The sequence below is a fragment of the Oenanthe melanoleuca genome, chromosome 20, assembly GCF_029582105.1.
Source record: "Oenanthe melanoleuca isolate GR-GAL-2019-014 chromosome 20, OMel1.0, whole genome shotgun sequence".
NCBI lineage: Eukaryota > Metazoa > Chordata > Aves > Passeriformes > Muscicapidae > Oenanthe > Oenanthe melanoleuca.
The window spans coordinates 8,748,073-8,769,116 of NC_079353.1; the positions used below are offsets into that span (position 1 = coordinate 8,748,073).

Genomic DNA, 21,044 nt, shown 5'->3' on the forward strand with positions numbered 1-21,044 from the left:
AACCTGATGAGTTGTGGATCCCACTGCAGTGGTGGCACTTGCACCTCCCTCCATCCCCACAGCAGAGCTCCCTTGTCCCAGAAAGTGCCTGGCAATGCAGGGATGAAGGAAACAGAACAGGCTGTGGGGATCAGGGGCAGGGCACAGCCAGGGATTTGGGGTGGTTGTGAGCCCAGGGCAGGAGCTGGCCCTTGGCCTTGGTGAACCTCATCCAATTGTCCTGGGCCCATGGCTCCAGCCTGTGCAGATCCCTCTGCAGAGCTTCCTGCCCTGCAGCACAGCCACACTCCCAGCCAGCCTGGGCTCACCTGGACACTGACTGAGGGTGCCCTCGATGGCCTCATCCAGATCAGCAATAAAGAGATTGAACTGCCCTGGCCCCAGTCCTGAGCCCTGGGGACATCCCTGGATGTGGCCCCATTCACCAGCACTATTTGGGCTGGACTTCTGTTTTTTATGGAGCTGTGCCTTCCCTTGGTTAGTTGGATGACAATAAATGAACATCTCTCTGTGTCTTGGGCAGCTCCTTCCCCAAGGAAAACAGGTAGGAGTTGGTGCCAAGGAGCTGAAAGCTGCAGGCACAGCCTGTGATGGAGGGAGCTCACATTTGCACAAGGCTACTCTGAGTGCCAGGGGTTGGATGGGGAAAGTGGTGATGTGGGGGTAGGGACACAGTCTGATTGTCTGCCGTCATGGGTCTTTATTTTCATATATATTCAAACTGCATTAGGAAGTTCTTGGATTCAGTGTCAACTGCACAGATTGAACATATGTCCTAGTTTGGACAAACTTAGGGGAAAAAAACCCCCAGAAGAGCTCCCCAGGGAATAAACCCCCAATTCTTTATCCCACTGGACTTAAGAAAAAATATTTCACTCAGGGGGAAAAGTGGAAAAAACCTATTTATTAACACATACAAGGGAAACACTTCCCAGCACAGATCCAGATGACAAAAAAAATTTTCACCGAGAGAGAAAAAGAGACGTGGATGATTCGATCTTCACTAGAAGGACGAGATGCTTCTCTGGCTGGTGTCCAGAGGCAGGCCGGTGTCCAGAGGCAGGCCGCAGGGTTCGCTGGAGCGAGCTGGTGCTGATCCTCGGGAGGTGGGGGTGGGGGGGGAAGGGAGAGGGAGAGAGAGAGAAAGGAAAGAAAAAAAAAACAGCCAGCAAGCCTTAAACAACCGCAAGCTAAAACAAATAATTCAAGCAATATAAAGCCAAAAAATCAAGAAAAAAACAGCTAACTAACAAACCAGGCAACAAACTACTACCACAGCAGCGAAAAGCCACAAGCAGCAGCAGCCAGAGCCAAGCGAGCCACCGCAAGAAGAAAAAAACCAAGGCCAGTCCACAGAGCCGAGCCCAGGCGGCCCCTCCCCCGGGAGCAGACAGCTTCATGGCCAAGGGGGCAGGGTGAGGAGTCAGTCAAAAACACCAACCCAGGACATTCCACCCCTTATCCCATATCGTGATCATTGACACACGATTGGGATATACACTCATTAAACACAATATAAACACTTCCTCTGACTTGCTCAAACCTTCAACATTTACATATTCCTTCTGTCTCATCCCACAGTCAGATCTCCCTGAGGTACACAGCGGGTTGTTCCATCTTTCTGCATTATCCACCAAGTACATCCAGGTCCTTGAGCAAAGGCAATCCCCCGAATGGGTTTGCCTGTACTCGAGGCAGGATTAATCCATACTGTCTTCCCTAGCAATCCTCTGACATGGGCCGCTGGGACTTTGTCTCCATCTACTGTATTAAGGCACTCAGATTGGGCAGGACCTGCTCAGTTGGTGGAACCTCGAGTGTTGACTAACCAAGTGGCCTTTGCCAAATGCTGCTCCCAATTCTTAAAGGATCCCCCACCCAATGCCTTTAAGGTGGTCTTTAACAATCCATTGTACCTCTCCACTTTACCTGCAGCTGGTGCATGGTAAGGGATGTGGTACACCCACTCAATACCATGTTCCCTAGCCCAGGTGTTGACAAGGTTATTCTTAAAATGAGTCCCATTGTCTGACTCGATCCTCTCAGGAGTACCATGCCTCCAAAGGACCTGTTTTTCCAGGCCGAGGATGGTGTTGCGGGCAGTGGCGTGAGATACAGGGTAAGTCTCCAACCATCTGGTGGTGGCTTTCACCATGGTCAGCACATAACGTTTGCCCTGGTGGGTCTGAGGCAGGGCGATGTAATCAATCTGCCAAACCAACCCATACCTGTACTTGGACCACCGTCCTCCATACCAGAGGGGCTTCACCCTCTTGGCCTGCTTGATGGCAGCGCAAGTGTCACAATCATGAATAACTTGAGTAATGCTGTCCATGGTTAGATCCACCCCTCGGTCTCGTGCCCACTTATAGGTGGCATCCCTCCCCTGATGGCCTGAGGCATCATGGGCCCATCGAGCCAGGAACAACTCTCCCTTATGTTTCCAATCTAAATCTATTTCCAACCCCCCTATTTTTGCTGCTTGATCTACTTGATGGTTATTTCGCTGTTCTTCGTTAGCTCTACTTCTGGGGACATGGGCGTCCACATGGCGAACCTTCACAGGTAGCTTGTCTAACCGAGTAGCTATGTCTTTCCACTCTTCTGCAGCCCAGATTGGTCTTCCTCTGCGCTGCCAGTTCGTCTCTTTCCATCTCTGCAGCCATCCCCACAAAGCGTTGGCTACCATCCAGGAATCAGTGTAAAGATAGAGCTTTGGCCACCTTTCTCTTTCGGCAATATCCAAAGCCAGTTGGACAGCTTTGAGTTCAGCGAATTGACTAGACCCTCCTTCTCCTTCAGTAGCTGCTGCAACCCGTCGTGTAGGGCTCCATACAGCTGCTTTCCATTTCCGATTTGTCCCTACAATGCGACAGGAACCGTCGGTGAACAGGGCATAACGGATTTCCTCTGCCGGTAGCTGGTTGTAAGGTGGTGCTTCTTCAGCCCGGGTCACCGGTTCTTGTTCCTCATCTGTCACACCAAAACTTTCTCCCTCTGGCCAGTTGGTAATTATTTCTAAGATCCCTGGGCGATTTAATTTCCCGATCCGGGCGCGCTGCGTAATGAGGGCTATCCACTTGCTCCATGTGGCACTGGTGGCATGGTGGGTGGAGGGAACCTTCCCACTGAACATCCACCCCAGCACTGGCAACCGGGGTGCCAGAAAGAGTTGTGCTTCTGTGCCAATCACCTCTGAAGCAGCTTGGACTCCCTCATAAGCAGCCAGGATTTCCTTTTCTGTCGGGGTATAATTACCTTCAGACCCTCTGTAACTTCTGCTCCAGAATCCCAGGGGTCGGCCTCGGGTCTCACCTGACACCTTCTGCCACAGACTCCAAGACAGACCGTGGTTTCCAGCTGCAGAGTAGAGCACATTCTTCACATCTGGCCTCGTCCTGACGGGGCCAAGAGCTACTGCATGGGAGATCTCTTGTTTAATCTGGATGAAGGCTTGTTGTTGTTCTGGGCCCCAATGAAAATCATTCTTCTTCCGAGTAACCTGGTAAAGAGGGCTCACAATCTGACTGTACTCGGGGATGTGCATTCTCCAAAAGCCTATAGCACCCAAGAAAGCTTGTGTCTCCTTCTTGTTAGTAGGTGGAGACATAGCTGTGATTTTATTAATAACATCAGTAGGAATCTGACGCTGTCCATCTTGCCACTTCACTCCTAGGAACTGGATCTCACAAGCAGGTCCCTTAACTTTATTCTTCTTGATGGCAAAACCGGCTTCCAGGAGAATTTGGATCATTTCCTCTCCTTTCTCAAACACTTCTTCTGCTGTGTTTCCCCACACAATGATGTCATCGATGTACTGCAAATGTTCTGGAGCCTCACCTTTTTCCAGTGCAGCCTGGATCAGTCCATGACAGATGGTGGGACTGTGCTTCCACCCCTGGGGCAGTTGGTTCCAGGTGTACTGCACGCCCCTCCAGGTGAAAGCAAACTCGTACTGGAGCTCCAGCATGTCCGGCACGGCAGCGCTCAACAGTGGGGTGACTTCATTCAATGCGCGGTAGTCCACTGTCAATCTCCATTCTCCGTCAGACTTGCGCACAGGCCAGATGGGACTGTTGAAGGGTGAGTGGGTTTTGCTCACCCCCCTTGGCGCTCCAGCTCCCGGATCATCTTATGGATCGGGATCACAGCATCCCGAGTTGTCCTATATTGCCGGCAAGGTACTATTGAAGTGGCAATCGGTACCCTCTGCTTCTCTACCCTCAGGAGTCCCATTGCCGGATTCTCTCTGCCATCACAGTCGCTATCCCAAATGCCCACTTGAAGCCTTTTGGGTCCTTAAAATACCCACTTTGAAGGAAATCTATTCCCAAAATACACAGGGCCTCTGGGCCAGTCACAATCGGATATCTCTTCCACTCTCTTCCAGTTAGACTCACTTCCGCTTCCACTATGGTAAAGTCCTGTGATCCACCTGTTACACCAGCAATAGAAACGGTCTCTTCTCCGACACATCCTGATGGAAATATAGTACACTGTGCTCCAGTGTCCACTAAAGCTTTATACTTCTGTGGTTTCGATGTGCCAGGCCACCGAATCCACACGGTCCAAAACATCGGTTTTCCCTGGCCTCACCCTGGCTAGAGGCAGGGTCTCTCTAAGCCTGTTTATCCTTTTTGACGGGGGCATAGGTCTTAGAAGTTCCTTCAAGTGAATCGGACATGTCGTCATCATCCTCCTCATACGTGGCACTGTGATTCTGGGCGACTGGAGCTGCTCTCTTTCTGACGGAACCTTTTTGTTGAGCCTTGTCTTCTTTCAAATCACGCACTCGTCGTGCCAGAACAGCTGTGGGCTTTCCATCCCACCTCTTCATGTTTTCTCCGCAGTCACGCAAGAAAAACCACAACTCCGCACGTGGGGTGTACCTTCTCTCCTCAGCAGAGGAGCGTCTGCGTTGACTGCCAGGATGTCTGATTTGCACAGCTGAGATTTGGAGGAGATCCTCCTTGATTTCCTCTCTCAGCTTCTTATGGTTTTCCTCCAACTTATCCTCCAAGTTCTGTAAACGTGTTTTTACGGCTGCAATCCTGGCATGCGTTGGGCCATGCACAGCATCAGCGTACGCCCGAAGCTTCTTTACCATAACAAGCACTGTCTCGTATATGTCTTCTTGTTTCATGATTGCAAGAGCTGAGGCATATTCAGATGGCCCAAGCCTCACAAGCTTCCTCCACATAATCGGTGTGCACGGTACCAGATCTGGATTTCTAGTTGTTACGTCATCTGTGAAAATAATTTCTGTCACCGCCATCTCTCTCAAACGTTGGATTCCCTGCTCGATGGTTTTCCATCTGGTCTGCTGCATGTACAGGTCATCAGCGCAGAGATATCTTTGTGCCACACTGTCCAATACACGTGACCAGAGGCTCTGAGGATTAGCTCCCCTCATCATACCTTGATCGATGACTGGATCTTGAGACAGGGATCCCAAATGTCTCGCTTCCGTGCCATCCAGGATGGTTGCCTCACCTGCCGCATCCCAAAGCCGGACCAGCCAACTAATTATGGATTCATCAGGTTGCCTTGTATAATCTTTTCTTAGACCACGAAGATCTTTCAGGGAAAGGGACTCATTATTAGTTTCTGATCTCACATCAGTCACTTTAACTTCGGATTTTATATCGGGGGAGTTGAAGGTCCTTCTCCTGCATCCTCATCATCATCATCCTCCCCCGGCCGATCTGTTTTCTTTGTGCACTTCCTACTCCTGGTACTGGCAGCCACAGCCATAGGTTGAAGCTTGCTGTCTAATTTTGCCCCTGTCCTGGAGCCTGAGGTGTTAACTGCAGTCTGAGTAACTGGAATAGTAGCTACATTATCTCCCTGTTCCCTCTCCTTTGTTTGTTGTCCTACACTATCTAACAGGGTTCGATAAGCGTACGCCAGAGCCCAGCTCACTGCAGTGATTTTCTTTTCCTTAGAATTGTCCTGACACTTTTCTTTTAAGTACTTTGCAATCTTGACTGGGTCTTGAATTTGTTCAGATGAAAAATCCCAGATTATAGGTTCAGAAAACTCTTTTAGAATTTGGCCCAGTTCCTCCCATTTGCCACACCACTCAGAATTCTTCCCACTCTGCTTTGCTACCAAATCAGGGGTTGTAACACCTGCATCCCTAGAAATCTCAGCTTTCATTTTGTATAAACTGCAGACAGTATAGAAAAAACTTACTAAATTAAATACCAGAAAGATGGTTTCCTTTACACTCAGGGAGAGCTGAACATTTTCTAACAGAGATGTAAATAATTCAGGGGAGAAGGAAAATAAAGGCAAGAAACCCTCTTTGCTTGCTTCTCCTCTAATGAATTGAGTGCACAACACAAACCACGAATTGTACATCCCTGAAGTGGATTCTAACACCTTCATAAACTTCTGGCAGATCATAACAACCAAGCCTAGCCCAATGAGTATTTTGGTTAATACTCCTTTCATGAAAAAACTACGTGCTAGAGACAACACTGGGGCTATCTTTGAGTAAGAGAACAGGCCCAAAGACCACAGGGGTATTAAGATTTCAAAAAACTCTAAAGAGCAAACATACAGGCAGGCTTCCAATCCAAAAGACATCATGGCTTCAAAAAACATACTGATATCAATACAGGCAAATTAAAGACAAGATGTTATTAAAGTTTTTTCCACTTTCTCCTTCCCCGTACGGGCCACCAAATAAGAAATGTCCAAGTTTGGAAAAACTTAGGGGAAAAAACCCCCAGAAGAGCTCCCCAGGGAATAAACCCCCAATTCTTTATCCCACTGGACTTAAGAAAAAATATTTCACTCAGGGGGAAAAGTGGAAAAAACCTATTTATTAATACATACAAGAGAAACACTTCCCAGCACAGACCCAGATGACAAAAAAGTTTTCACCGAGAGAGAGAGAGAAACTTGGACGCTTCAATCTTTACTAGAAGGGCGAAACACTTCTCTGGCCGGTGTCCAGAGGCAGGCCGCAGGGTCCCTCCGGAGCTGGTGCTGATCCTCGGGAGGTGAGGGGGAGAAGGGAGAGGGGGAGAGAGAGAAAGAAAAAAACAGCCGGAATAGCCAGCAAGCCTTAAACAGCAGCGAGCTAAACCAAATAATTCATGCAATATAAAGCCAAAAAATCAAGCAAAAAACAGCTAACTAACAAACCAGGCCACGAGCCACCACCACAGCAGCGATAGCCACAAGCAGCAGCAGCCAGAGCCAAGCGAGCAGCCCAAACCCCCCAGCCACCGCCCCCCCCCAAGCGAAGCCCTTAAGCCAAGCCCGCGGCAAACCAAGGCCAGTCCGCAGAGCAGAGCCCAGGCGGCCCCTCCCCCGGGAGCTGACAGCTTCATGGCCAAGGGGGGGCAGGGTGAGGAGTCAGTCAAAACATCAACCCAGGACACCTGTCCAAGGGTTGCATGGACAAGCACCTCTTAATAACATCTTGGCACTCTGAAGAGAGAAACCAGAAATCATCAGTTGGAGAAGTTGCCCCCCCATTCCCATGCCCAGGCCATGCTGGGTGTTCCCAGGGTTGTGCCTAAATTCCCCATGGATTCTCTGTTTGGAGGAGAGTAGGAGAGCAGGACATGTGCCAGCTCCTCAGCAGCTGCCAGAGCAGGATGCTCACGAGCTCAGTGCTGCAGCAGGAGGTCCAGAGACGAGATTGTTGCTGCCTCGCCGTGGTAGCATTGGTGGTGGATCCACTCTGGCGGGCTGTAGGATAGGGTTCCTGTGGAATACCGATGGAGTTCATGAAGGGGATGCTGCTGCTCCCAGTGCCTGGACCCAATATCCCTGGGCATGCAGGGGCTGCCCCAGTGGCACGTGGTGTGACCTGCTGCCCTGTAGCCAGCACCTGGGACTTGTGTACAAACTCAGAGTTGTAAAAGAAGCCAGTGGTGCTGGAAGAAGGCAGCAGAAGCCCTGGGAAGGCCCAACAACGACACACAAAAGAAAAACTCACCCAGTGGTGGAGAAAACCCACTCTTCTCCCTGCCTGCATGGCCTCCAAAAAATTTTAATAAGCTAAGGTAAACAGGGGAAGAGGAGCAGTTTAAGCCCTTTCTTGCCTGCACACCAAACTGGCCGGAGCATGGGGTCAGACCCCCCTCTCTGCTACCCCCATGGGGGTTTTTGTCGGCCTGGCTGCCCCAGCTCCAGCGCCAGCCCAGGGCACAGTGGGTGCTGAAAGCTGTTGGCAGGGCTTGGAGCTGGCCTTCCTCACAACCCCACCCAAATCAACTTGGCTCAAGCATTAATCCCATCCCAGCTGCAATAGGGGGAATCCCCGGTGCTAAACCCAGGCTGGGCCACGAGGTGCCCTTGAGCATCCCCAGGAGGGCTCACCTACAAACGGGGTGTAGGCTGTCTTGGAGAAAGGTGCCACAGTCAAAGTCGATCAATTTTTGCCTGCCCAGTGGCCAGGCTGAGCAGGATGGTCTCTGGTTTGATGTCCCTGTGCAAGACCCCGCAGCTGGTGCAGTGGGCACGGCCTCCAGCCCCTGGCAGAACAGCTCCCACGCCACTCCTCGGACAGGAACCCCCATGCCCGAATGAAATGCTGCAGGTCCTGACACCGCTCCGGGCGCTCCAGAACCATCACGATGTTGTTGGGGAGATCAAGCCACTCCAGCAGCTGAACGACACCAGGGGAGCCAGTGGACACCTTGTCCAGCAGCACAACCTCCAGAGGTGCGCTGGTGCTGTCAGGCTGCGGGAGGACCACGATGCCGTCAGCGGGGCTGATGCCGTGCCAGGGCTCGGATAGCCCTCACCCAGCCCGGGATGCTCTGCTGGACCCACGCCCGCTCTCCCTCGAGGGTCCTGGCAGCTCCCACCCTTCATGGCCTCGGCTCATCCCTGCAAGGCCTCGGCTCATCCCTGCTCGGCACGCCCCGCATTCTTCCGCTGGCTCCGCTCACTCACCAGCTCGCCCCAGGGCCGGACACGGTTCCGTGGCGTCCTTTTGATGGCCACCTGCAAGCCACGGGCAGCAGCGGGATGAGCTCGCCGCCCGCCCTACCGAGTCCCATCCTTCTCCTCCTCCCGCACCCGCCGCGGCCCCGCCACTCCCCGGGCACTGTCCGAGAGCGAGAGCCGCGTCACCGCCCAGACGCTGCCGCAGCCGCCGCGGCCCAGCAGCGAACCCAGCCGGTTCCGCTCCTTCAGGCCCTGCTGCGCCTTCCCTGCCGGCGAGACGCGGCTGTCAGCGCTCGGCCCGGGGCCAGGAACGGCCCCCGAGCGCCCCTCGGCCGCCCCGGGCCGGGCAGCCCCAGGCGTTCGCTCTTGGGAACGGGACAGCGGTGGCCGCACTGTTGAGCGGCGGAGCTCGGGCCGGGGAAGCCGCAGCAGAGGCGGCGGAAGCGGCAGTGCCGCTTGTGTCCTCCGCGGGCCCGGGAGGAGCCGGGGCTGGGGCCAGGGCTGGAGCCCGCGTTGGGGCCGGGGCCGGACTCGTGCCAGGCGGAGCCAAAGGGAGGCGATGGCGCCCCAGCCCCGGGCACTGCTGCCTGCCCAGCAGAGCCACCGCCAGTACTGGCAGAGCCCGGCAGAGGCAAGACCGCGGCAGGAACAGGGACGGGGCATCCATGCCCGGTTCCGCGGACATGGCTCGGTCTGTATCAGGGAGAGGGAGACTGGGAAAGGAGGGGGACACTGGGAAAGGGAGAGTGGGAGGGTCTGCGGAACTACGAGAGCGGGAGAGGAGACTCAAGAGGGAGTCGACAAAGTCGCTTCTTTCGCTGCTGCTGCTCCTGCCGCCGCCCCTGCTGCTGCGGCTGAAACTGAAGTGCTAGGGTTGTTTGTCCGTGTGTCTGTTTGTCCCTTCCCTGCTTGCCCCCCCGCGCTGAGCCCCGCTCTTCCCTTTGGCAGCCCCTGGGTCTGGCCAGACACGGGAACTTGGCTGTGTTGAGCCAAGATCCAGAGTCTTGACTCCCGCACAGTGGCAGAGGAATCCCCTTGGTTGCTGCTGTGCATTGTCCCTGATGAGGCTCAAACACTGTCTGAGCACATTCCCTGAACGCAGAATTTGTACCTGACCCAAGCACTGCACTTGTGTCTCCCGCATTCCTTTCCAAGAAAAAAAGGAAAAGGCAAAGCCTGGGTGGCTCATGGTATTTTACAGTGTCTAAAACTTGCCAAGTCATGGATCTTAGAGCTGAAATCCATTTGGAATTAATGGCATGGAGAAGTAATTCAAGGTGGAAAAAGGGAGCATAAAAATGCATGGAGGAAAAAATCTTGGATTGATTCTTTCCATTTTCATTTCACTTCTTTAAAGCTGTTTTCAGTTTTTCCAGAATCTTCTGTACAGTCCTTTTTGCTCTTTCCAAGAACCTTTCCTGGAGGACAAGGTGCAGCTTCTGTCACAAGGTGCACCACCAACTGCAGAATGACTCTTGCAGCAAAGCAGGACAAAGGTTTTGAGAACTTGACAACTTGTTCTTTCTTTTCTTTGTGGGCTGGAGAGCTGTGCCGTGGGTAAGGTTTTCATTGTTACTGTTCTAACCTAAGAAAACAGGAGGTGGTACCAGGAATGCAGCCCTGTCTGAATGCAGAGAAAGAATTTCTGCAGGCAGAAGTGGAGAGTTGTGTGATAATCATTCCAACACTCCTATGGACATCTTGAAAGTTATCTAGAATGTGAAAATGGGCTGACAGAGGGAGATTATTTCTATATTCAATTTAGCTGATTCTTGCCCTGGTGTAAATCAGAAGTACCACCAGTTCATGAAAAGCACCAGAACAAGCTGGACCTCTCAATAGATGACTGAAATCATCTCAAAAGGAGAAATGCAGGGAATGAACTTTGTCTGTAAGGGTAATTTTTCCTAATATTTTCCAATTCATTCCCTCTGCTTTTGTCCTGTATAGCAAGTTTATTTGCATGCCAGATTCCCCATTGGATGAGAACCCTGAGCTTGTGGAACTGCCTGAAGGATGCCCTGTTCCTCTGCAGGACACTCAGGCTGAAACAGGAGCCTGGGCCCTGTCTGGGGAAGCCTCCTCCGAGCTGGAATTTGTGTCGTGCTGTAGAGGAGGAGCAGGGGAGAAGGCTGGGCGCTGTGTGGCAGGAGCAGGAGGTTTGGGCCGCAGGACATTCCGCCTGCGCCGCTGCCCCGCAATGGGCGGCCGTGCCCGGGGCTCTGGGCCCGGCCCCGCGTGCGCTGAGCTCCCGACACTGCGGGAGCTGCCCGGGCTGGGCTCAGGATCCTGCTGGGGCTGGGCAGCAGGCTGGGCTCCCACTGGGACCAGCAGCAGGTGGAAATACCTCTGGGCATCTCCATTTTCTGCTGCTGCTCGGAAGGAACAATGAAGCAAGGTGAGAAGTTCTGGTATCTCTTTGTCCTGCTGGATTTTTTCATTTTATTTGACACTCCAGAGGCAATTTCTGTGATTCTATTTCAGCAGCACCAGCAACAGGGCTGTGTTTGAGCACTGCAAAAGTGGCCTGTGTGTCTTTAATTCTCCTCAACTTTGTGCTCAGGGACTTGTGAACATTTCAAATCTGCTACTCATGATGCCTGCAATATATAGCCTGAGTTCCCTGTCACAAAAGCACCCTGGGTAGCACTGATTGAAAACGATAATTTCAGTTTTACAGATAAAACTCAAGTGGAAAGCAGAAGAAGGAGAGCAACCAAGATCTACAATTACCAAGGCAAAGGCAACAAAAAGGCATCTGCTGTCACCTCAGGGTGAGCAAAACAGGGTTGAAAGCAGCGCTGGAACCCGACCCTCTCTCTCCGAAGGCTGGGTCAGGGCAGCACAGGCGGCCCTGAGGAATCAGGATGTGGGTGTTTGTTGCTCTGCTCCAGAATTCCCCTGGAAAAAGCCCTTGGGAGCGAGGCAGGAGCAGGTGGGAAGGGGCCGGTGCTGCTGCTGCTCCTGCCCGGGAGCCCCGGCTGGGCCGGGCCAGCGCCCACTGAGCTGCGGCTGCTGCTGCTGCCAGAGCCGGGCGGGACTGGGGACAGGGAATGGACACGGGGACAGCAAAGGCCTTGAGTGGGACTGGGGACAGGGAATGGACACGGGGACAGCAAAGGCCTTGGGCAGGAGTGGGGACAGGGAATGGACACAGGGGACAGCAAAGGCCTTGGGCAGGACTGGGGACAGGGAATGGACATGGGGACAGCAAAGGCCTTGGGGCTGCAGGGATGTTCACACTCGGGCAGCACCAGCACAGAGCTTCAGCCCACAGTTAACCCCAAGTGAAACGCTCGGGAAAGGTTCCATTGCAGCCTTTATTTACTCATCGCTGTGAAGGGACCGAAATAAAAGGGGAACAAGCTGGGCCCAACCCATTCTCCTTTGGGAGGAGCCATGAGGGTCTGTGAGGGGCCATGAGGTGCTGTAGGAGGCTGTGAGGGGTCCTCAAGGGCTGTGAAGAGCAATGAGCAGCCATGGATGGCTGTGAGGAGCCATGAGGGTCCATGAAAGGCTGTGGGGGCTGTGAGGGCTGTGGGAGCCAGGCACCTCATGGAACCAAGGGTCCATTGTGACACTGCAGAACCAAGAAAACTGATGTCAGTACAAAGGGTCATGGAACCAAAAGTCCATTGTGACATTGTGGGGCCTCAGGGAGTCATGGAGACCATTATGGCACTTTGGGACCCACTGGAGCCAAGGGGCCATTGTGACACTGCAGGGCCTTGTATGACCAAGGGGTCATTGTAGCACGGCAGGGCCTCATGGAATCAAGGGGATCATAGTGACACTGTGGGGCTCTGTGAGACCACAGGGACATTCTGACTCTGTGGAACCAAGGATACCATTGTTACACACTGTGACACCAAAGGGCTGTTATAGAAGTCAGGGAACCAATGAGACCATTGGGACATCACAGGGCCTCATGGAACCAAGGGACCATTGTGACACTGTGTCACCATGGAACCAAAGATACCATTGTGACAGTATGGAACATGGTGGAACAAAGGAGGCCATTGTGAACAGGGGAACCTGCTGATACCATTATGAACTTCAAGTTCTTGTGACACCAAAGGGCCATTGTGGAACTGCAGCACCTCGTGGAACCAATGAGACCATTGTGCCACTGCAGGATCTCATGGAATCCTGGAGACCATTCTGCGACTCTGAGGCCTCATTGAATCAAGAGGCTTGGCAGGGCCTCATGGAAGCAAGGAGACAATTCTGGCACTCTGAGTCTGCATAAAACCAAGGGACCATTGAGACACCACAGGGCCTCATAGAGCCAGAGCAGCCACTGTGACTCTGCAAGGTCTGATGGACACAAGGGGCCATTGTGACACTATGGTCCCCCATGGAAGCAAAGGGCCAGTGTGACACAGCCAGGTCTTGTGGAACCAAGGGGCCATGGTGATTCTGAGGAGCCCAATAGAACCAAGGGGCCATTGTGACACCACAGGACCTTATGGAACCATGGAGACCATTGTGACACTCTGAGTCCTCATGAAACCAAGGGGCCCTTGTGTCATTGTGCAGTCCCATGAAACCATTTTGACACTGCAAGGCCTCAGGGAAGCAAGGGGCCATTGTGCCACTGCAGAGCCAAGGAGAACATTATGATATTGCTGGGCGTCATGGAAACAAAGATCTGTTGTGATACTGTGGGGCCTCATGGAACCAAGGGGTAATTGTAAAGCTGCAGCGCTCCAAGGACCCAAGAATATGGAACAGACCAGGTTGACTTGGCCTCCTGGGGCCAGAACTGGTCCAGCTGACCTTGGCATGTTGAGGGTTGCTTCTAATCTGCCCCTGAAATCTCGAAGTTTCTGTGGGAAAGAACTTTCTTTTTCCTCCATTTGCCCAGTGGCTGAAAGTGGGATACCTCCAAATTTGATTATATCCTTGGATTGTTCCCACCTGAAACCTGCCAGGACAGACAGCTCTGTCTGGCCATGGTCTCATAGGGACGACATTGCATCTGCCTTTAAAGCACTGGGAGACTGTGCTTTTCTCCCATGGAAAGAAACATCTTCCATGTCCAGACATACATGGCCAAATGAGAATCTGCCTCTAAAATTCCTTGTATCCAAGGATAGCTCCCAGACAAAAGCTGCCAGGAATGTCTAGGTTCCCATGGCTTCCTGAGGGCCAGCTGTCATCTGACTTTGAAACATTGGGGCCCTATACTTTTCTTCCTATGGAAGAGAACTGTCCTTCTTTTCCAGATGGCCATGGACAAAACTGGGATTTAGCCTCCCAAATTCCATCTATCCAAGGGTTGCTCCCAGACAAATGCTGCCAAGACAAACAGGTCTGTCTGGCCTTGGCCTCCTTGGGACTGCCTCTAATCAGTCTTTGAAACACTGGGGCTCTGCCGTTTCCTTCCTGTGGAGAAGAATTGTCATTTCGGTCCAGGCACCCATGCCTGAAATGGAATTCCACCTCCTAAACTCTACATATATCCAAGGGTTTCTTTCAGACAAAAGCTCCAGTGACAGACAGGTCTGGCTTGCCTTTGCCTCTGATCTGCCTTCAAAACCTGGGGTTCTGTGGTTTCCTTCCTGTAGAGAAGAACTGTCCTTCTTGTCCAGGTGCCCAAGGCGTCAAATCATTGACCACTAGATAGGGACAAAGGAGCTCTGTGCTCAGTGAAATGGAGACTGAGGAGAGCAAAGGAGAGCCCTGAGAGAGATGGAAGGGTGGTTTCAGGGATGGTAGATCCTTCTGACATAGTGGAAAACAGCCAGAGAAAAAAAGAATTAATGCCAAAGGCAGCTGGGATGGTTCAGAATGGACAGGAGAAAGGAATTTCTCTCCCAGGGCAGGGCTGTGGTGCAACATGTCCCCCAGAAGGAGTCTGGAGCAGCCCAAGGCTTTGTGTGTCCAGGCAGAGGCAGGCAGGACGCAGAGCTGTCAGCAAAGGAAGGGCCAGCGAGGTGGGGCAGCCGGGGGATGACGACAGCCTGCAGGGACAGAGGCGCAGGGCATGGACACCGTAGGACAGCCTGGGCTGCAGAGGGCACAGGGATGGGCAGCAGCTGAAAGGCCCTGCCAGAGCCAACTGCTGCAGCACTTGGGCCATGGCTGCTGGCCCTGGGCCTGAGGCCAGCAGGGGACAAGTGAGCCTTGCTGTGCTGGGGCCTCATTGCCTCCTTGTCCCTGCTCAGCAGCCTGGCAGGGGCCGCCCCATGGTCCTGCCCTTGGCATTGCACATCCCCAGAGCCCAGTGCCCTGGAAGAGCCCTGAGCACTGAGGGAGGGACAGGATGTGCCTTGCCAGGGGCTGGGGCTCAGCCTTGGCCCTTTGCGTTCCTGAAACACATCCAGGTTTGCTCAGTATCTGGACACCTTTCCCCTATTTTTCTTCATCTATCATCATCGCCTCCAGTGTTTGGCTCTAACTGGAACCTTGGGGAACTTTCTGAGTCTTGTCCCTCAGTGGGACTCATTAAAACTTCAAGAAACTTTGGCATATTAATTTGATTTTGAGTTCTTTAAAAGTTTTTTTGAAAAACACTCTCTTGGGGACTGAATGTGATTTAAAAAAGAACAAACTCCTGAGCAGGTCATTAAAGTTGTTGTGTTGTGTCTCCTGGCACAGAGGGAGATACTGGCAACCAGGAAAAGCTTGAAAAAGACATTTCTGCTGAGGAGCAGCTCCTCTCCCAGCCCAGCAGGGCTGAGGGCACTGCCTGCAGGCACTGAGGGGACAGGAGCCAGGCACAGACAGGCTGAAGGCAATCAGGACTGGGAAGACATTGAGCTTCACTTGGGGAAACATCTTCACAGCCCTGGACATGGTGAGTCTGTGGGTGCAGGGCAATGTCTCCTGTGCTCCTGGAGGGATCTCCTGGAGCCAGCACAGCCCACAGCCTGGGGGATGTGTCAGGAGGACTCTCCCAGTTTCTCTGAGGCACAGGAGGATGAGGAGGATGTGCTGCAGAGCAGGGCTGCCCTGGGCACCGTCAGAGGGACAGGGCAGGATGGCTCCTGCTGCCAGGGACAGCTGCAGGGGCTGAAGCTGGGGCTGCAGCCAGGGCTGCCCAGGGCTGTCCTGCAGAGCAGCTCCTGCAGCCCTCAGGGCTCTTGGCCAGCCCAGGGCATGTGCCACCTGCCAGGGGCAGCTCTCAGCCTGCCTGGCAGCTCCCCATGGACTGTGGGGAGAAGTTGGAGGTGGAAGGAGCCACCCCCATCAGGGCAGATTCCTCCTGCTGTGCTGATGGTGCTGCATGGCCAGGGCTGCTCTCAGCTTTCCCCTCAAGGGAAGGGAAAGGGGCTGTCAGGTGTGTGTGTGTCACTGAGAATCCTGCACTGTGCTACTGGGCATCAGCAGATCTGTCTCAGATCTCCCTCACAAAGTGCCTCCTCACCCTCCTCTGCCTACAGACAGCAGCAGCAGCAGCACCATGGGCAGTGTCTTGAGCTGGGAAGGGTGTGCAGGGCAGAGCTGAGCCCCCAAGGCTGGGCTGGGCTCTGGCAGCACTGACAAGAACAAGGCTTGGAGAGAGAGAATCAGCTCCCAGTAGGAAAAATTCCAGGCAGCAGAGAGCCAGACCAGTCTGGATACCCTCCCTCTTGAGGTGCTAGGGAAAGAGAAAAGGCTTAAAAGAGACTCGCTTTTAAATTGGAGCTTTCCAGAAGTCCACTTTATTTTTCCGGCACATTTTAAGTTTGATTACCCTGAAATAGAGGGAGGTGTAATGAGCCAAGTGCACCTTGGTGGGACCAGAAGGTCTGAGTACACTGGGGCACAGGGAGCTGTTTTCCCTCTGGGCTCCCCAAAGTTATGCTTACAGAAATGCTGATGATGAGAATTTTTGCCACCTCTGAGAAAGGGGAAGTAACTCAAAAGCACCACCTGGCTGCTTTTCAAGCTAAGGTGAGCTCGAAATTTAAAAATTTAAAGAGAAATTTTCCCAGAGAAAGAGAAGGAATTTTGAGCGAATTCTTAAGAAATTAGCATAGGATTGACTCCACAAAGTTTGTGCAATTTATCAATGCCTTTTTTTCCAGTGCATGATGCCCAGAGACAGCAAATGTTCAACAGCAGCTCCATCAGCCACTTCCTCCTGCTGCCATTGGCAGACACGCAGCAGCTGCAGCTCCTGCACTTCTGCCTCTTCCTGGGCATCTCCCTGGCTGCCCTCCTGGGCAACGGCCTCATCATCAGCGCCGTAGCCTGCGGCCACCACCTGCACACCCCCATGTTCTTCTTCCTGCTCAACCTGGCCCTCACTGACCTGGGCTGCATCTGCACCACTGTGCCCAAAGCCATGCACAATTCCCTCTGGGACACCAGGAACATCTCCTACTCAGGGTGTGCTGCTCAGGTGTTTTTCTTTGCCTTTTTCATTGGATCAGAGATTGCCCTCCTGACCATCATGTGCTACGACCGCTACGTGTCCATCTGCAAACCCCTGCACTACGGGACCCTCCTGGGCAGCAGAGCTTGTGCCCACATGGCAGCAGCTGCCTGGGCCAGTGGCTTTCTCAATGCTCTGCTGCACACAGCCAATAGGTTTTCCCTGCCCCTGTGCCAGGACAATATCGTGGGCCAGTTCTTCTGTGAAATCCCACAGATCCTCAAACTCTCCTGCTCACACACCCACCTCAGGGAACTTGGGCTCATTGCTGTTATTGTCTGTTTAACTTCTGGATGTTTTGTTTTCATGGTTTTCTCTTATGTGCAGATCTTCAGGGCTGTGCTGAGGATCCCCTCTGAGCAGGGACAGCACAAAGCATTTTCCACTTGCCTCCCTCACCTGGCTGTGGTCTCCCTGTTCCTCAGCACTGGCATATTTGCCAACCTGAAGCCTCCCTCCATCTCCTCCCCACCCCTGGATCTGTCACTGTCACTTCTGTACTCAGTGGTGCCTCCAGCCTTGAACCCCCTCATCTACAGCCTGAGGAACCAGGAGCTCAAGGATGGCTTGAGGAAAATGATCATGAACACTTTTCAGAAGTAATAAACTCTCATTTCCCTGTATAGCTCTTCCGGTGTTACTCATTAATGCCCACTCTGTGTATTTTGGGCTTTTTTGCTGGCACAAGTATTATATTTTTGAGAATTTGTTAACTGTGAAACTTTTATCTGTACCTTTTTTTAGTCCACTATTCACATTTCTAGTGTGAACCACAGGCTATATAACCCAGGAATTGTACTGCATATGTGCTTACACAAAATAAAGGACTCGGTATTGCCATATTTGCCTGACATCTCTCCGCCCTGACATTCTCTGGAGCTGCAGGGTTGGTGCCTCTAGGCAGAGCTGGGGTGAAAAGGGAACCCCAGTACTCCTCACTGCCTGGCAGCCCCTGGGCTTCTGCTCTATAACCTTCCCTTCCTTCCCTTCCACACTCCCCTTCAGATCCCCTGTGCTGGTTTAAGGCCTCATGGCTCTCTCATCTCAGTCCCAGTCCTGCTGTGTGACTGTCCAGGCACTGCAGGCAGGGACAGGCCATGGGCACTGCTGGGACAGAGCTGGGCTCTGCAACAGCATTTCCATCATGCAAGGGCATCTCCCCAGTGCAGGGCCTGAAAGCTTCAATCTCCTTCCCAGTTTGCTCTCAAGGATGTTCCCAACACAGCGCCCTGGAGAGGAGAACAGCAGTGACAGCAAAAGTGTGGCAGTGTTCAGGGTGGGGCTGTCCCAGCAGTGCCCTCGCAAAGCCAGCGCTGCTTCCAGCAGTGCCCTCTCACCCCAGGGCACAGAGGTTGTTCTTCCCTGCCTGGAGGGACATCAAGTGACTGGGTCAGGAGTCTGTGTTTGCAGTGCAGGGACATTCCACAGTCCTGAACATCCTGTGTGTGTGAGGGGACATAAACCCAGTGAGCACAAACACCTTCAGCTGTTGCTGGATTTTCCATAGAGTAAAGTCTCCTGAGAGCCCCTGGATGCAGGGCTGGGATGAGCTCCTGTGCCCAGAGCTCCAGTGTCCATCCCTCTGGCCATGGGGCACCTCGGACAGGGGCAGGGCAGGGTGACACCCGCAGGGCTGAGGTCCCTGCCAGGCTCTGGAAGTGGCAGCAGAGCCCAGGGAGCCCCTGGCCCTGCTGCAATGAACTGTCTGTGTGTGCCAGGGAAGGACTCGTGTCCCTGGACACCCCTGGGGCTGTGAGCAGGGCATGAGCCCAGGTCAGGGGTGGGCACCTGACAGAGCCCTGACATTTCTGGGGGTGCCACAAGAGCAGAGTTGAGCAAGGTGACTGTGGTTAAACTCCTCTGGGCATCAAGTGACAACAGAGTGTCTCTGTCACTGTCCCTCCTTACTCAGAAAACAGGAGAAAATAAGGTGAACAATTGTGGGTCACCAAAAAAAGGGATTATTGGTTGGGGTGGGTGAGCAAAAATCAAAGTCCAAATGCAAAAGCAAGGAAAATCATGGAGAGACAAGAATTCAGCACAAGAATTCAGCACATGTAGTGGTTGCTTTGGAAGACAAATGTTTTAATACACAAAATCCAGAGACCCTCTTGTTCCCCTCATTTCCCTGCTCATCAGGACATCCCATGGAATGGAAGATCTCTTGGGTCAGTCCAGCCCAGTTGTCCCATCCCTGTGTCCCCAGGAACACTTGTCCACCCCCATTGTCCAAGCCCATTGGTTTGGGGGTTGCAGAGAAGCTTCATGTGGGGCCAGCCCTGCTCAGGAGCAGCCAAAGCCTTGGGCTGGGACCAAACCCACTCCAGCCATGAGAGCCAAGCACAGCAGGACAGGGGCTGCTCTGGGCAAAGGGAAATCCATCCCAGCCCCACCCAGGCCAAGGGGGCTCAGGGGGCTCTTCCCACCTCTGTTATTCCACAATTCAATGAAACTTTTCCTTGGAGAGCTCTTTGAAGACAGAATTGACAGACAGGCAGAATCAGAGCTATAAAAAGTACCAGGACAAACAGAGCAGGTCCTGTGAGCAATGAACCTTCCCAGGGCAGTGCTGTGGCAGGAGAAGCACCCAGGAGGAGGAGGAGGATGAGCTCAGTGCATGTGTGTGTGTCCCAAGGCACAGAGGGTGAGGGTGGGCAGAGGTCAGGGCAGGGCTGGCAATGGCAGGGCAGAGCCAGGGGCAGTGAGATGGGAGTGTGCAGCCTCCAGGGACACAGCAGCAGCTGTGGGACAGAGCAGGACAAGCTGTGCTGGACTTGGCCAAGGGCCCTGGCAGGGCTGGCAGTTCCCAGGAGAAGCCAAGTCTTGGTGCCCTGGGGCACAGCAGAGTCTGTGCCACCAAGGGCTGTGAGGAGACACCTTGTCTTGAGCCACTGGGGCCTCCTGGCACAGCCCCAGCAAGGCTGGGAACTGCCACCCCTTGTCCTGCCCTCAGCATCCCCCCCACATCCCAGTGGCCTCAGGGATGTGCTGGGACCAGTCCCTGGGGAGCCTTGGTCAGGAATGGCCCTGGGGGCTCCTTCATGCTCCCAGGGACTGCAGGTTTTTCAGAGGACTTTGGGTTTTGCTTTTGCCTTGGAGTCTCTGAGAGCTTTGTGCAACCAGGACCTCCAATTCCTTTCTCCAAGGAGTTCAGGATGAGCCTTCTTGGTGATGAACCTCAGTGGGACTGACACTGAAAAACAGAAACTGCATGAAAAACAGAAACCCCCTAACAACTTCTCATTGTTAGAGTCTAGGCATTACTTTCTTCTGGCCAGGATGTTATTGTGGCCAGCATGTGCAGTAGAAATCATTTCACCCACACATGCCTGGTTTGTGCAGTGAAAATTATTCCATCACATGTGATTCTTTTCTAGGCTTTTCACATATTCACATTCCAAAAGAAATTCACACTCACTGATCTTAAATTACACAATTCTTAGTATTCGATCTCCTATTGGTGATTGATCCTTTTTGCCACTGAAGAGAATTATGTCCTCATTCTTTGATTGTCTTACCAATCCTTTCCCAGACCAGGTGCCTCCAACCACACTGGGGGTGATGTTGTTAATGTCCATTTACCTCCTGTGTATCTTCTGGCTACTCCCAATCTGTACATGTTAAACTCATCAGCCTTTACCCAACCACTGTAAACAGAGTCTTTTGAAGAGAATCTTCAATTCCCCTCCTCCTGGTCAAAGGTAAACACACCCCTGACTGTAGTTACATAAAACAAAAAATCCTGAAAATTGTATAATTTTCAATA

At 52.9% G+C, this 21,044-nt stretch overlaps 1 protein-coding gene and 2 pseudogenes across 1 annotated transcript; 1 reads left to right on the plus strand and 2 right to left on the minus strand.

Annotated features, from left to right (window-relative positions):
- The window catches only part of LOC130261520 (mediator of RNA polymerase II transcription subunit 13-like), a 33,376-nt pseudogene extending 29,140 nt beyond the window's left edge, over nt 1–4,236 (minus strand).
- Nucleotides 4,237–7,372: 3,136 nt separating this feature from the next.
- LOC130261521 (serine/threonine-protein kinase pim-1-like) lies at nt 7,373–9,577 on the minus strand (annotated as a pseudogene).
- A 5,933-nt stretch (nt 9,578–15,510) lies between these two features.
- LOC130261489 (olfactory receptor 14J1-like) lies at nt 15,511–18,019 on the plus strand. The gene is made up of 2 exons (XM_056507791.1): nt 15,511–15,715; nt 16,929–18,019. Exon 2 carries the CDS (start codon nt 16,952–16,954, stop codon nt 17,879–17,881), a length of 930 nt encoding a protein of 309 aa, XP_056363766.1. The 5' UTR covers nt 15,511–15,715; nt 16,929–16,951; the 3' UTR covers nt 17,882–18,019.
- Nucleotides 18,020–21,044: the final 3,025 nt, after the last annotated feature.

What these genes read in the sequence shown, in the direction of transcription:
- LOC130261489 (XM_056507791.1), top strand. Translation starts at nt 16,952, where the DNA reads ATGTTCAACAGCAGCTCCATCAGCCACTTCCTCCTGCTGCCATTGGCA.